This window comes from Parus major, chromosome 1 (genome assembly GCF_001522545.3).
Source record: "Parus major isolate Abel chromosome 1, Parus_major1.1, whole genome shotgun sequence".
Taxonomy (NCBI): Eukaryota; Metazoa; Chordata; class Aves; order Passeriformes; family Paridae; genus Parus; species Parus major.
Genome location: NC_031768.1, coordinates 38163052 through 38178768, shown reverse-complemented (window position 1 = coordinate 38178768; position 15717 = coordinate 38163052). Strand labels below are relative to the sequence as shown.

Genomic DNA, 15717 nt, shown 5'->3' with positions numbered 1-15717 from the left:
GTGCGCTCAGCAGGTTTGTCCACAACACCCAGCTGTACACTGCAGTCAACACGGGTGGGAAGGGATGCCATACAGAGGCTCCTGGATAGGATAGGTGGGCTGATGCAAACCTCATGAAATCCAAGTGCAAGGTCTGGTACTTGGGTCAGGGCAATCCCAAGAACAAAGATAGGCTGGACAGAAAGTGGCATGAGAGCAGTTCTGAGAAGAAGGACTAGGGGGTGTTCAGTGATGAGAAGCTGAACGTGACCCAGCACTGTGCACCTGCAGTGCAGAAAGCCAACCATATCCTGGCTTGCATTACAATAGCATGGCCAGCAGGGCGAGGGAGGTGATCCTGCCCCTCTACTCTGCTCTGGTGAGATCCCTGCTGGAGTGCTGCATCCAGCTTTGGGGCCCCCAAGATAGAGAGGACATGGACCTGTTGCAGTGAGCCCAGAGGTGCACCACAAAGATGAGGAGAGGGCTGGAGCACATCTCCAGTGAGAGGGCTGAGAAAGTTGGAGCTGTGTATCCTGGAGAAGAGAAGGCTCCAGAGAGACCTTCTAGCAATTTTCCAGTACCTAAAGGGGGCGACAAGAGAGCTGGAGATGGGCTTCTCAAAAGGACACATAGTGATAGTGTCTCATTCCTGGAAATGTTCATGGCCAGGATAAACAGGGCTCTGAGAAACCTGGTCTCATGAAAGCTGTCCCTGCCTGTGGCATGGGGACTGGAACCACCTGACCTTTAAGGTCTCTTCCAATTCAAACCACTTTGTGATTGAGCAGTTGAAAAATTTTAAGGAACTGAGAAATTAAATCTACATAAAATCCATGGGAACAGAACCTGCAAAGTTAAACAGAAAGCCTTATCGGGAAAGAACAGTTTACAATAAATTTTTTAGTTATTTTTCTTAAAGCACAAACTGTTTTCTGAATACATACTAGGGACCAAGCATTTTACTTTTTAACTTTATGACCATGGGCAGTATTGCTACCTGCTTTCAAAGCACATCTCCTGTCTTTCATTATTAGGAGAAAATTAAAGGAAATGATGACTTGTAAGAAGTAAGGGCAACAACAAATATAATTTCCTACTGTGTTTAGAGCACATATTACTTTTTACCACCTACAGTGTTAAGGACCTCAGAATACCATTTAAGAAGAAAAAATAAAGCAGCCATCCATGCCTCCTCCTCCAACTCTGTTTCCTACTAGATGGTATACAGTGATGGACCCAAATTGGGATAAAACTGTAATGACAGCTATAAATATTTATTTGAACTGCATTTGCTAGACACTGGTTCCACTGAATTGTTAAAATTATCAGTAGTGGATTTAACAAAATAACACTGTACTCAAGTTGGCCAGGCATTTAAAATTCATCACTGTCTCTTACCTTCTCTTATGGCTGTCTTCTGAGCATAGAGCTTGGCATATCAGACCAATTAGGCAGAACCAAAGTGCTGCTAGTGCAATTATCCTCCAGTCGCTGACGGATTTAATGAGGGGTATGCAGCCCATTGACCAATCAAAACACAGCCACCAGGGACACAACAGCAACCATGCATTCAGTGAATAGTAGTAATTATAGTTTATAGCCTGTCAGTCAAAGAGAAAACAAACATTTATTTGATACTAAACTTGGGGGGGGGAGGGAGGCAACTTTAGTCCTTCTCTCCTCCCTCATAGCACAATAAAGAGGCCATGAATACTGTTAGATTACAACTATTTACATGTCCATTACTATTACAGCTGTGAAATTAATTTTAAAGTTTCTTTTAAACATAGCTAGGTGGCTCTCTAGTTCAGAGCAGGATAATGCAATTCTGTGCTGTCCAACCAATATTCACACATAAAAAGAACAATCTCGTACAACAGGAGAAAACTTCAAAAGACATCACCCACTGCCTTCACCTTTCTTTCTCCATCTCCAGAAAGATCCTTAATGACACCAGAGGTATGTGGCCAAGACATACTCCAAATACACCAGATTAGAACTTTGTGCTATTTTCTTTAGTTGTGAAAGAAGATGAAAAGTCAAGCACAGTATGTGGAAAAGGGATGAAAATCAGAAAAAGCTAATTTCTTGCATGCATAGGAAAAATACTGAGTAAATGGAAAAGTACTTCAATATGTACAGTGCATGCTAAATTGAATGCAAGGAATATACACTGTATACTGTTGAAAAAAATAAAATTGCAGAAAGTCATCACAGAACCACAAGTGAAGGCAACTCATCACACATATCTAGAAACTTAAAAACTGTGCACTTTATTGTTTCCTAGAAACACAGGAAACTCAATTTTATGACAAAGACAAATGTTCTGAGCTGGCCAGAACAAAGCAAGTTGATTACTTACTCTTACAAACAGACTGTCAGCAAATGAAGCTGGGTTGTCTACTTCAGTGAAAGCTGGTGGCCCTGTGCCCATAATCCTCCAGCGGATATAAAGTATAGCGGCCCCTCCACACATCAAAAGAGTTATCCTGAAAAGCAGCCCCTTCCTCAACAGCCCAGCATTCTACAGGAAAGAAAGAAAGAAAAAAATCCCACCTCATACAGAAACAGTATTTGTTCCCTTACCCAACACATTCACATCCTTCTCACCTCTGTCTCAGAAAGAAAAAGCTATTCCTGTGCATTTTTGCTATTAGAGTTGACATTTTAATTGGAAAGTATTTTTTGCAAACATTTTAATTTCCTTCTCAATCAGTAAACAAAACTTGTTAGTTCAAGGAGACTCTCTTCTACAAATCCTCTGTAATTCTATAGCTGATGCAGTTTTACATGGCAATCAATTTCTGACAGGGAATTTGAGCAGAACACAGCCTTTAGTATACAGCCTATAAAATTAATTTATCTTTTCTTTTGAAAATGGAAGATGATTACTTTGGGGATTTTGTTTTAAATAGCAGTTTCCAGCTGTCTGCTTGTCATGGAAAATTTTTGTCCACTTTAGAGGTAAATTGCAGGTATATAGCAAGAAAATGGCACAATTAGGAACTGGGAGGAATTAGAAACCAAATTAAAATTTTCACACCCAAAAACATGATTAAAAAGCTAACGACAGGCTTGCACCCAAATCACTTACTTCAGGGTAAATTACTCAAGATCAGAAAAAGTATAAAATTGTGTTTGATCTACATTAACTCAGTTGGTTTACATCATGAATTTTATAATATACATTTCTGGGTGCAAAGAAGCAAACTCACATAAAACATAAAGTGATGGTCTAGACACTAAGTCTGACAGACTTTTATATATTTTTCTCCATAATGTACAGCACTTTCTGCACACATCATTTTCATAAATTAAAAAATAAAAACCAAGCCCAAACCAAAAAACAAACCAGTGTACCAAACCTGTAGAGATTCTTCAAGCTTCACCAGTGGAGACTGGAAACAGAATCATCAGTAAGTATAACAATACACCAGTCAAAGCTTTAATATGGCACAATAATTATTGTTACCTCTTAGTGGAATATGCTCTTAGCAAGGACTAGCATAGTTGCTTAGGGTATCAATATCAGCTATGTCTGAAGTTTAAAAAAAAAATAGGCTTTCTGAACAAAGACAGACATCAGTGCACTGGCTGAAGATAATTTTTTTCCTAAAAGGATTGAAAACTTAAATTAAAAAAGAATTTTCAGATAGTTTTTTGGTATTTGTAATTGACAATGGAGTCATGATATAATATTTAGTTGAATACCTAAGGGTAAAGCAATCTGTAATTTTGATTTTACATAAGGTAGTCTTTGTGCTCAACTGCTTCAAACCTGGACATCTCAGTAAGCACAGTTACTACAAGGTGGATTTAGGAATGGTTTTCCTACAAAATAGATTTTGGAGAAAGCTGTCCTATGAAAAAGCCACATATAGTGAAAACTTACAACTGCTTTATGAAACATTAATAACAAAATCTCTTATCCCAGGGCTTCATTTCATTTAATGAAGTACATGCAGTTTCTTAAAGGCCAGATTTCACAATTGCCACAAAATCTCTCAGTAGGCAGAATGTGAAAGTGGACAAGTGTTATTGTATCCTCTCTGATTTAGAACTAGCTGAAATCTGGCATGAAAATGAAACTTGTCTCAATCAAGAAGAAGAAAAAATGTTCTTACTTGAAGAGTTTTTGGGATCTGCCTTTCAACAAAGCCAAACAATCTTAGCTATGCTTCCTTGAAAAGAGCAGAACAGATTTTTGCAGGTAGCAGGAGCTAAAATTAATTACTTCTACCAAAAGAATAAAAGGGAAAAGGCACATCTGATGTTTTCTGCACTGAGACAGAACCATTTAAAAGTTCTTCTTCTAAACAGAAGCATCACGCTCTGAGCTCTTCATGCTTAAAGAATAATCCTCCAAAAAGGTTTGACTCTGACATTTCCTGGAATCATAGAATCGTTTGAGCTGGGAGGGATGCCAAAGGGATATCTTTTGCTAGATCAGTTTGCTCAAAGCCCTGTCAAGTCTGGGCCAGAACTCTTCCAGGGGTGGGGTATCCACAATTTGTCTGGGTAACCTGTTCCAGTGCCTCACCAACCTCATTGTAAAGAATTTATTACTGGTCAAACACTGGAACAGGCTTCCTAGAGAGGCGGTCTCCCTGGAGCCCTCTCTTCTTCCCTCCAGAAGGCATTAGACTAGTCAGGCACAATCTGCCCTTGGTGAAGCTGTGTTGGCTGTCTCCAGTCACCTCCCTGTCATTCACATGTTTTGACATAACTTCCAGGAGGATCTGTTCCATGATCTTACCAGGCACTGTCGTGAGGCTGACTGGACACCTATTCCTGAGGTTCTACTTATTACCGTTTGTTTCCAGCACTTAATTCGGCACTTAGCTCTGCTTTAGATCCCTACAGCTCTAGATGCTTCCCTTGTCACATTCTAGTCAACATTAGTCTCTTTATACAGCAAAACTCCCCAGCATTCCTGTTTGCTGCCTGAAACACTCCTGTAGTCCTCATTTAGTCCTCCTTGGTCAAATCTATTATTTCAGTTCTAGAGAACCTGCTTCCCCTGATTTCCCCTGCAGCTCCTCATTTCACTCCTTGCAAAGGAATTTAAAAGTCTCACAGGACTTGTGCCACTCAGGAATATTAGTGAGACTCCTCTGCAGTGAAAACACCGACTGAGGCAAAGTACAAGGAATATTCTTTTGCCGTGTTGAATGTTGATGTGAATCTTAGCTGCTCAACAGCAGTGATGCTCTGGTAGGCTGTAGGTCCATTTGGCTGTTATCCATCATTGATCTGAGGCCGATTGTTTCTGTTATTTGCTTGCCAGTGCTAATACTAGGTGCCAGACTCCACTTGAGACAATACCAGATAAAGTCACATCAATGAAAGTCAAAAGAATCAATCCTTAGCAACTATCAGTGCTTACATAAATTTTTCTTTTAAGCTCCTTTAACATAATATATCCTTTAACGTAATATATTTTTCATGTACTTGTCTAACTATGTCACTGAGAATCTGAGTAAATCTGTCCCTCTCTTTATTCTGACCAAACCAAGTACCAATACATTTCAGGTGTATAGTTACTGACCCTGGAGAACTTGTTGCATCAAGCAGTCAACTGCTCCATACAACATTTTTAACATACTGTTGAGAAAATTGTGGGAGGGATTTCCCTATCCAATGCAATTCTAACAATACCCCATTACTACTCATGTTGCTGCAGAGCTGTCATAGCACATTGCCTTACTAGACTGACTACCAACACCTTTTTTGAATGGTTGGTTTGGAGTTTTTTTTCCTAATTCTCGACAACAACAAAACTGTCAGAAGCTGAATCTTTTGTCTTTTAGGACATAACTGTCTGAATAGCCAGAATGAAGATAATCTGTAAGAATGAACAAAACATCCAGGGACTCACCTCCAATGATTTATCCTTATACAGTAACTTTCGAATGAGCTCCAAAAGATTTATCTTGTTAATCACCAGTGCATCAAACACTGCATTCAAACCCTAAGGAACCAAGAGAAAAATAACAGCATAAGACGAAGGAGCTAACCACAAATACTTGCCTTTAAATGCATCTTGAATTGTACTTCTACAATGACTTACTGTACATCTTAATTCTGATTGCAAACAAGTAGAGAGATACATTGGTAGTAATGATGGCAAAACGGTAAATAGAGCTCAGATGAGTAGAAAAACATTTTACTGTAATGGGAATTCAGCTACATGGAATAACCCTTCAGGGAATACCATGTACCAGCAAGCTAGATAATATATGCATGGTCACAACAGAATTCTGCTCTTCATCCTCTTCCCCAAATGCTCTGCAGTGTAAATGAAGCTGTCAAAAGTCAAGTCTTCTATCAGTAAGGTGGAATTTCTTTAAAACTTCTACTTATTTTTTGTTCTATGGTATCCTTGGACTTCCAGGTTTCAGAAATACTCTTTTTAAAGGGTACAGACAAAGGCTTAGAAAGATTTAACAGAGGTATCAGGTTTGCTTTTCTTGTAATTACAGCAATAAACACAGTGCAAGTTGCTGGGTGGGGGGGAAAAAAAAAAGGAGTTCTATATGACATCAGCCACTACACATAAAACTAGAACATACTCAGTGCTTTGCACATACTACCTCCAAGCAGGCAAACAAAATATATAAATGAATCCAGGGGTAATTCTATTGAGGTTACCAGCAAAATCAAGCCTTAGCATTTCCACTTCAAAGTTTTAGCATATCACCATGATAATTCTTGAGAATTTATTCTGTATTCTAATAATTTCAGAAATTACCTCACTGTTCTAAAGACTAAATAGAAAAAAAACCCAGTAAAACTAGTTCCAGGTGAAGCAAAGAGTTGGTTTCTCAAGAATTACATTCAAACACAAGAGCAACAAAAGTGAAACTAATGCTCATGAAAATGAAACCTTTAAACTTTGCAAACCTATATGCAACCTTCTTACAAAAGTTAAAGTGAAAACCTCTAACAGATTCGCAAAGATACAGTTAATACAGATCTACTAGAATACTGCTTTTTGTCAACATTAGCTAGTTTTCTGAACAGAATAAAAGGTTGTGCATGTCATTTGCTGCGGAGAAGATTAATTTCTGTAGACTCTACAACTATGTCTGACAGATGTTGAGGTCAAAATTCACTTAATAAGAAAATTCTTACCAGTATTGTAATTCCTTGTTCTTTGCACAGCATGGCTATTGCACCTAGGACAACACTCACCAGCACCCAGAATACAGAAAACGTATGTCCTTCCTTATCTGTCAAAATAAAGAATGTCATATCTTTAGGCATTTTATACATTTAAAGGTAAATTAAACTATATATTTAAAAGATAAACAGCATTTATTATCGCAGTCTTTTCTAACAGTCAAGATCCAGATACAAAGATTTAAAAAGCAGAGCACCTCCTGCAATATGCTGGCATTTGTCCTGTTATTGCAGTAATTTTCTGGTTTTGGAGACATTAGAAATCTCCCTATTTGCTCAATGTTTTAGCCAGATTAATTAGAATGGCAGAAGCTCCACATAATTTTCACAATTTGTCATCTTCAAAGGTTAATTCCCAATATTTAGAGGCATTTATCATCCTTATCTAGATTCCTATCATTAGTGGCCCCTCTCTTCCAAGCTATCATAAGAACAAGAAATTCTTTATAATAGTTACTCATGAAGTGTCACACACACAAGCTGTTTTAACTGCAGCCTAGTCTACAAAGGCACAATGAGCTGCTTCTCCAGGGCTGCTGCATTCAGCAAGTACCTCATGTCATTTTATTATCACTGCAATAGAATGCTATGGAGCTCAAAAATGTCAGCAGCTGAGCAGAAGCAGTTAGTCCTTGCACTCGGGAAGCAGTTTTACAGCAGGGTGAGGAACTCTGGGGTTAAGAGATCAAGAGCAACTACAGCTTCTACTCAAAGAAAAAGTCTTTAAAGACTGTACCATGTAGCTGATTTTGGGTACTACAAGCAGGCATATCTGAGATTAATCCAACAATAAACCCTACTTCAGCTAAGGTACTATCACACACAGAATACACGGGTACTTCACATGAAAACATATCTGTCACAACCTCTACTCCATAGGTGCAAGCAACAGAGGGAAGCACTCTGCTCATTCAGAGGCAGTTGCTTGATTCAAGTAACAGGGGCTCTACAGGCATCACAAGAATCAATCTTTGACTTGGCATGTGAAAAAACAAAGTTGAACTCTGCATTCATTGACTGAATCCCTTTCCTACTTCCCTTGATCTCTAGAACAGTTCTCCTCTACTGCTAATGCAGGTTTGACCCTCACTGCTTGAAGAGAACTGCAATAATGGTCTATGGAAAGGGGAAATGGCAAGATTAAGATTAATTTCACCAGAAATAGGCACCTACACCTAAGCTACTACACTAGGCTTCCTTTATAACTAGCCATGAGAAGAGGACACCTTTAGGGATTAAGTTATCTAATTAAATGCAGCTGAACACCCTTCAGAGAAGTAACTCTGCCCTAATGATACAGAGAAACCAGTACACTACTTGAAAAGTTGTTGGGGTCAGATACAAATCATAACCATACCTGTGAAAAGGATCTGCTGACATTGGCCTCTTCTTTAATTTTGAACCAGGCTACTTCTTTTGTAGCAGAGAGCTCCAAACTTTTAATACAAATATGTCAAAGAACAGGTTTTGAGGTTACTTCTATCATTCCTAAGACTTCTAAGGCTTCAGCAGAGTGAATACTAAGATGTTTGAGACTCATTCTTGCAATACACAGAGGACATTTGATCCTTCTCCCTCCACTCCAAATTATGTCTCCAGAGGTGAGGTAAGACTTAGCATTAGAGGTGCAAATGTTATAAAGATAAAAGAAAACCTTCTTTTAGGAAAGAAGTCATGCACATCTGAATAATGCCAAAACAAAGCAAGAAAATACAAGATATGTAATGACTAAAGAGATACTGGAAGTTGAAAAATTAAAATGCAAAAGGGAAACTCCAGCCCACATCAATTATACAGAAGAACAGCTGAGGGTTGCAACTCATGGAGGAAAGAACTTCACCATTTGTTCTATGAGTATTGCTAAGACAGAAAGAATTCTGTCTAAATACATCCCTTCAAGGAGCTCTTCAACTTTTCAGAATTTGCAGTACAACAGACTGTTCAGCTAGTTCTTGAAAACTAGTTTGGTTTTCATTTGTTTGATTTTGGTTTTGATTTTTTTTGTTTAATGTAGGAATCAACTAGCACAGAGGATTCAAGGATAGAAGGCAAAGTAATTGACTGTTCACAAAATGATTGTCAACCATCCTTAGTAAGTGTAAAAAGGAAAATAGTGAAGACAGCCAATGGACTTTACTGTGTTTATGGAAATAGACTTTCTTCCATTGAGAGATTTCTTCTTCTCAGAATCTAATTCTAGTGGAAAGGAGTTAGGACAGCAAAGCACTTCTCAGAGAAGCAGTATTCAGAACACAAATACAAATTATCTTAACACAGAGGATAGTGGGAAGTATATATAGTAAGAGACCAGCTGGCAATTCACAAATGCTTTGATGATTCAAAATATAAGAGTAATAGTAAAAAGGGCACTAGGTGAAATCATCAAGTAAAAGCGTAATAGCAGCACATTCATACAGAAAAACAAACACAGAAAGGTCACATCACAAAATGAGAAAATGTAAATTTTGTGTTTGTAAATGTAAAGAACAAAACCCCACAATTCCATAGATATATTGGTAAGAATAGTGAGGAAGCAGTTATTCCAATATTCACTGAGAAATAAAATGGACAATGCCAAGAGAACAGAAGTGTTCTGTGCCCTTTTCGCTAATTTTTTCCCAAAAAGGTCAGATGCAATCAGATGGCAAGTACAGCATCAGCAGAAAGGGAGGAAGAACAAAAGCAAAAATAGTGAACTACAAGACACGGAATTCATAGAGAAGTTCACGATTGGTTACATTCACCTCAACAAGTCCTGTACAACCCAAAGTAACCTCAACTGTTACCTCTGAGAAATCATGAAAAATACATGAGAATCCAGGAGTTTGAAATAAAATAAAACAATGCCTACATGTCTACTTTTGAAAAGGAACAAAAATATGAAAGGATAGACTACAGACACAAACCTAAGCTGACTGGTCAAAAATCACTACATCTACATAAAATATTTTCTAGATGACACTTTAAACATAAAAAAAATATGTTCAATTTTTTGTCAAATATTTTAGTCATTTATATAGAACTAAATATATATTGGACAGAAAAAAAAATAAATCTTCCTGATAAAAGGAAATCTGTAAACATCCTATACCTTGACTTTAGGAAGGCATAAGATTATCACTGAAATATTCCACAAAAAAATACAGGCTGCATGAAGTTGTTATAGAATGGGTACAAATAACAGCTGGAAAACTACAGTAAGATACTAGCTTGCTGTGAAATAAAGTAAAGATAATGTTCTGTACTGGATTCTTCCTTTGTCCTTACGCCATTTGGATGATGGAATAAGAAATACGCTCATTAAGACCAGAAGTACTGCCAGGCTGCAATGGTCAGGAAGCATACAAAGGAGAAGTCAGAATTCCATTGACAAACTGGAAAAAACATGGAATCATGTAATAGTTTGGTTTGGAAGGGACCTTATGGGTCATCTGATTCCAAACTCCCTGCCATGAACAGGGACACCTTCCACTAGACCAGGTTGTTCAGAGCCCCATCCAATCTGGCCTGGAGAAATGGTCTAGCCAAATAAAAGAAAACTGTAGCCATTCAACAGGCACATGCTCAAAGTTGTGCATAAACAAGTCTGTCTTCTTGTGAATGTCCCAAGTCTCAGATGCAAGAAATGTCTCAGCTTGCCCAGCAAAGTCAAGCTTGAGCATGGACTTGCAAAGATGATAAAAGCACACAGCAAAAGAGAAATAATGAAGGTCTCAAAAACTGAGCATCAAAGACCTGGACTTCAGTAAGGCCTCATAACAGTCTCCCATCAGAGAAGCTGCTGCTGAACAGGCTGGATGAGGAGACAGTGAGGTGAGGTGGACTGAAAACCATCTGAGCGGCTTGTCCAGATAGTGGTGGTCAGTTGCACAAAGTCTAATTGAAGGCCAGTGCACTTAGGAGTCAATACTGGGTCCAGTCCTATTCAGCATCTTCATTAATGACTTGAATGATGGGGAAGAGGGCACCCTCAGCACATTTGTTGAGGGCACCAAGCAGGGAGGAGTGACCAATACACCAGAGGGTTGTGCTGCCATACAGAAGGACCTTGTCAGGCTGGAAAAATGATCTGCCAGGAACCTCACATGATTTAATGAGAGGAGCTGCAAAATCCTGCAGTAAAGCCTCCTGGACAGCTGGCTCTAGGTGACCCTGTGTGGGTAGATCAGCTCAGGTGACCTCAAGGCCACTCCAACCACTCCATGATTCTGTAAACAAGATCTTCTCCTGAAAAGCAAAATTTCTGTTCCTTTGTTTTCTTTTGCAAGCTCAGAAAATCAACAGTTATACAGAGAATTGTAATATTATCAAAATTCACCAGTGATTAAACTTCAAAGACAAAGAATCTGAATTACGAAACATTTTATTTCATTCTTGTTCCTGAGCCAATATGCACAACACCCTTCCATCCCCACCATCCCCTGCCTCAACTGCAGAAATCTCAGTAAACTAGGCTGGCAAAATAGATACAAAAGACCATCATTCAGCAATGCCTTCAATTTTATATACATATTTTTTTTTTTTTAACATTGATTTGAAATTGTAAAGCACTGCACAAGTGCTTATTATGAGATATACATGTGCCAAGAGAAGTAATCAGTCTAACAAAGCATATTCCCCTAATATGGCGCTGTTTCCCACCAGAAAAATCCTGTGTCAGAAAACGAAACCGATCTTTCATTGGCACCTGTGCCTGGTTGAAACTGGTACGCCATATTGTGAGTGGGCATTTTGCCACTAACAGATGGACAAAACTGTAAGCATGCCAAAGAAATAGAGTACTTGCTTATTTTTTTTTTTTTTAAGCTGGAAGAATACAGTGTTTCTACACAAACCCAAAAAGCGTTGCTCAGATGGTCCCTCTTTAGGAGTACATGAAGCTTCCTTTCCAAAGTTGAGGGGATTCAATAAAATACCAAGGTAAACCATAAACAAGCCATGAGAGCTCCTCCATTTAGACTGCTAGACTTGAGTAGAAGCATTTGTAGGGCAAGGATGCATACACAAAGTGTTTTATAGTGCAGAATTGACTGATCCGAAATTTACAAGCAACACATTGACAGAGTGCACTTAAACACTAATCCTATTTCAAGAGACCTTATTTTCCGGTGTCCTAAACCCACAGGTCCATGAAAAAAAACTCCTTTGAAGTGAAGGATATGAAGAAAATGCCACATTTAAACTACCAAGCTTAGTTTTATTGTAAAGCCAAACTAACAATATCCAAAGCAATTACTACCAATTCAGACACTTAAGCATTCAGCATTTTCTTCTTCAAACCCAGCTGAACAACTTAAGAGTCAGCCAGGTGACAGCTTGGGAGCAGTTTAAGGAGTCAACCATCTTCCTGTGAAACACAGCAATTGATTCTGTGACAGCACCTACTCCCCTGAAGGTTGAAGTAAAGTAAGTCACATTGAGCTCCTGCAGGAAGTTTTATTTTTTAACAGAAATAGATCACAAACACTCATATATTCCATTAATGTGCCTTGTCTGTGGGGATGGCGTCTTTCAACTAAACTGCTACAAATACTCTTCTAACCAAGGTCTAAGATTTCCCTGCTAGTGAATTGTTAAGCAAAGGTAAGAATTAGCTAGTCTTAAAAGATCGCATAAGAATCCACTGTCAGAATTAAGTTAAGCCCAAGATCTCCTTGTCTGTCTCCAAATGTACATACCACTGCAGCTCAGCTCAGTGTTTCACTTAATAATGATATTACAGTCAGAAATGCCATTCCTAAACATATCCAGCAATCTCAAACTCATTACCTAGAGACCACACTGAAGGAAGCATCTATCCCCTGAATTACAACATCTTGGACAAGTGAAAGTTAGCATTAATTCTACCAGAAAAAAGGTTATTGTGTTCCTCAGCCAACTAAAAACAAAAAATTATTAGGTTTTTCACTTGCAACTATTCCCTCCTAATGTGTTCAAATATGAACAATAGGGCACAGTTGAAAAATCAGGGCCCACATGTTTAACAACAGTAAATACCTCTTGACCAATTGCACAATAGCTAATGAATTCCCCATATCTTAACAACGATCTCTGTCATACAGGAGACTTAAATGTTTCCAATCTGCAGGAAAACTTCCATAATATAAACCTGCAATATTCACAAAACCCATCGCTACTTTGCATGCTTTATTAAATTAGCAGTGAACTAGTAGATGATTGACATCTACACAGAACAAAGCAGAAACACACAACCAGAGCAAAGTAATTTTTAGATGTCATAGCATATGAGCAAAGAGTTGATGTTGTATTTGATATCTACACCAATATTATTCACATGGATCAAGTCATGAACTCCTTATTTTATGTTACTCAGAGATCACCAGTGCAGATGGCAAATACATGCAACTGGATCACTGTCAAAACTGAAGACAAAGGAAGGCAAAAATGAACACTACAGCAGTTTTAAATTGCCTTATGAATTCCCAGAGAAGCTGCATTAAAATTCAACAAAGTTAATAACCCACAATTCCCTTCAGAACATACCTAAACAGTTGTCAGCTCTTGCTGTCTCCAAAGCCTATGCAGTGGATTTGTCCCCACAGTTGTGTTTAAAATAGCAGGACAGAATGAGAACAACAGATTAGTTCCTTGCAATTATAAATGTTATCCTTTCAAAGATGCTAACTTCAAAAACGGTATACTGGGAAAAGTAACAGAATTGTAGAACTTCAGTAAGATATAATTATAGCCCACAAAATTAAATGCCTATACTTAAAAAAAAAAAAAAAAAAAAAAGCTTCAGATTCTGGCTAAAAGAAACTGTCTACCCAAAAATCCACTGAAACCACAAATAAATCAGGTAAACAAGCTGCAGTATACTTGAGCTTTACAAAAACAATTATTTTCCATTGGATGTTTTCCAGCCTGACACTGATATTTTTCTGATCTCCTGACTGTTTTCACTATTACATTTACTTTCCCCATAGTGCTTCCAAATCTTCCTCAGACATTTTATGAGTTTCTACTCCCACGCAAAAAAAATTATAAATCTTTATATTAATTTTCTCAAGTGAAAACAAGTCTCTCACACATGACTTTCGACCCCTTTTCTTTAAGGAATGACAATTCATTATCTGTGTCTAAACTATTGAAACATTAACAGATTTTTTTAATTCAGTCAAACACAAATTTCACATCACCTCATTGCAAGAATAGGCAGGTTCTTCATTAAAAACTTAGATAATCTGTCTGATAAATAGCACTGGGATGACCTGATAGCCAAACAATATATGTTACTGACCCAACCATATCAGTAGCATCACATTAGGCTTTTCAGTGTTTGTTTTACTCTGATCCTCACTTTTAAGTTCATGAAATAAAAACAAAATGCCATCAAACATGTTTTGGTAACCATATTCAAAAGACAATACAAATACAGTCCACAGATCTCGATGGTCTTAACAGTTGTGAGTGTGATACTCCAAAAGAGTCACACCACAGTGTATCTATTTGTAACAATTAAACAACAACAACAAAAATCAACCTTTGATAAGTCCTCCCCTACTCTTTGTAAAAATGTGGTGAGCTAAGCTCTATATAAATGTGACAGCCAAATCCAGGAACAAAGACATGCAGTTGACCTACAGTTTAGGGCCATCCTTGTCTTTAATATACAAAAAGTCCAGCAGACAAAAGAAAAAAGGATGTTAGAACAATCTGGTACAATCCACTTTTGTGTAGCATCACCAAAAAGCATCTCTATTTGATTAGGAACATAAACCTATACAGAAGAGTTTTTGGTTGTTTTCTCCTCTTTCTCACAAACAAAGTTTATTTCACAAAGATAAATTACCCTCTTGGCATCTAGAAAATGATGTAATAACAGCTCTTGCTCTAGAATTAGCAACATGCATTGGCAGTTTCACAGACATTTTGGATCTTGAGGATCTGACATCAGAAGGACAACCTTCTAAGAGAAGAAAAAGTACTTTTTCTTTGCTGCTTAGGAGATGTTGTCTAAGTCTGCTTTTTAAATTATATGCGCATATTCTTAAAATGCATGTTCTTATATTCACACTAAGACCAGCTTACATTTGGGATTGACTCCCTCAATCTGTGCAGAATCAAATTCAGCTAAAGTCAGATTAAAGTTCTTTACTCTTTATTTAACCTATTCTTTGAGAGTACCTAGAAGAACTGTTCACAAAAGAAGGAAATTCATACCAAGGGTAAAACTTTCTATTTACTCTGCAAACCCACTGAAGAGTCATATTCTACCACAGCCACTTCCTCATATTTGGTTACCTTTCCATAAAACCTTTCATACAAAGAACCACAGGAACAGCTCAGGTTGGAAGGGGCCTCCAGAGATCACTGGTCCAATCTTTGTGGGAAAGGGAGCCTAGATGAGATCACCTAGAACCCTGCCCAAATGCATCTTGAAAATCTCCAGTTGTGGGGACTCTGCCACAGGGGGAGTCTGTTTAGTGATTGATTGTTTTTGCTGTAAAAATATTCTTCCCTACATCAAGGTGAAACCTTTCCCAGTGCAACTGCACCCATTGCCCCTTGTCCTTGTCATGTAGCTCCTAG

At 38.0% G+C, this 15717-nt stretch overlaps 1 protein-coding gene across 2 annotated transcripts in view; it reads right to left on the bottom strand.

Moving 5' to 3' along the window:
* TMTC4 (transmembrane O-mannosyltransferase targeting cadherins 4) overlaps window positions 1–15717 on the bottom strand; it is a 55068-nt gene that overhangs the window by 23608 nt on the left and 15743 nt on the right. For both annotated transcript variants that reach the window (XM_015643091.2, XM_033513970.1), the window contains 4 exons: window positions 7117–7214; window positions 5861–5953; window positions 2345–2506; window positions 1381–1583 (listed from right to left, as the gene is read on the bottom strand). In XM_015643091.2, the coding sequence (XP_015498577.1) occupies window positions 1381–1583; window positions 2345–2506; window positions 5861–5953; window positions 7117–7214 (556 nt within the window). The remainder of the gene's footprint in view (window positions 1–1380; window positions 1584–2344; window positions 2507–5860; window positions 5954–7116; window positions 7215–15717) is intronic.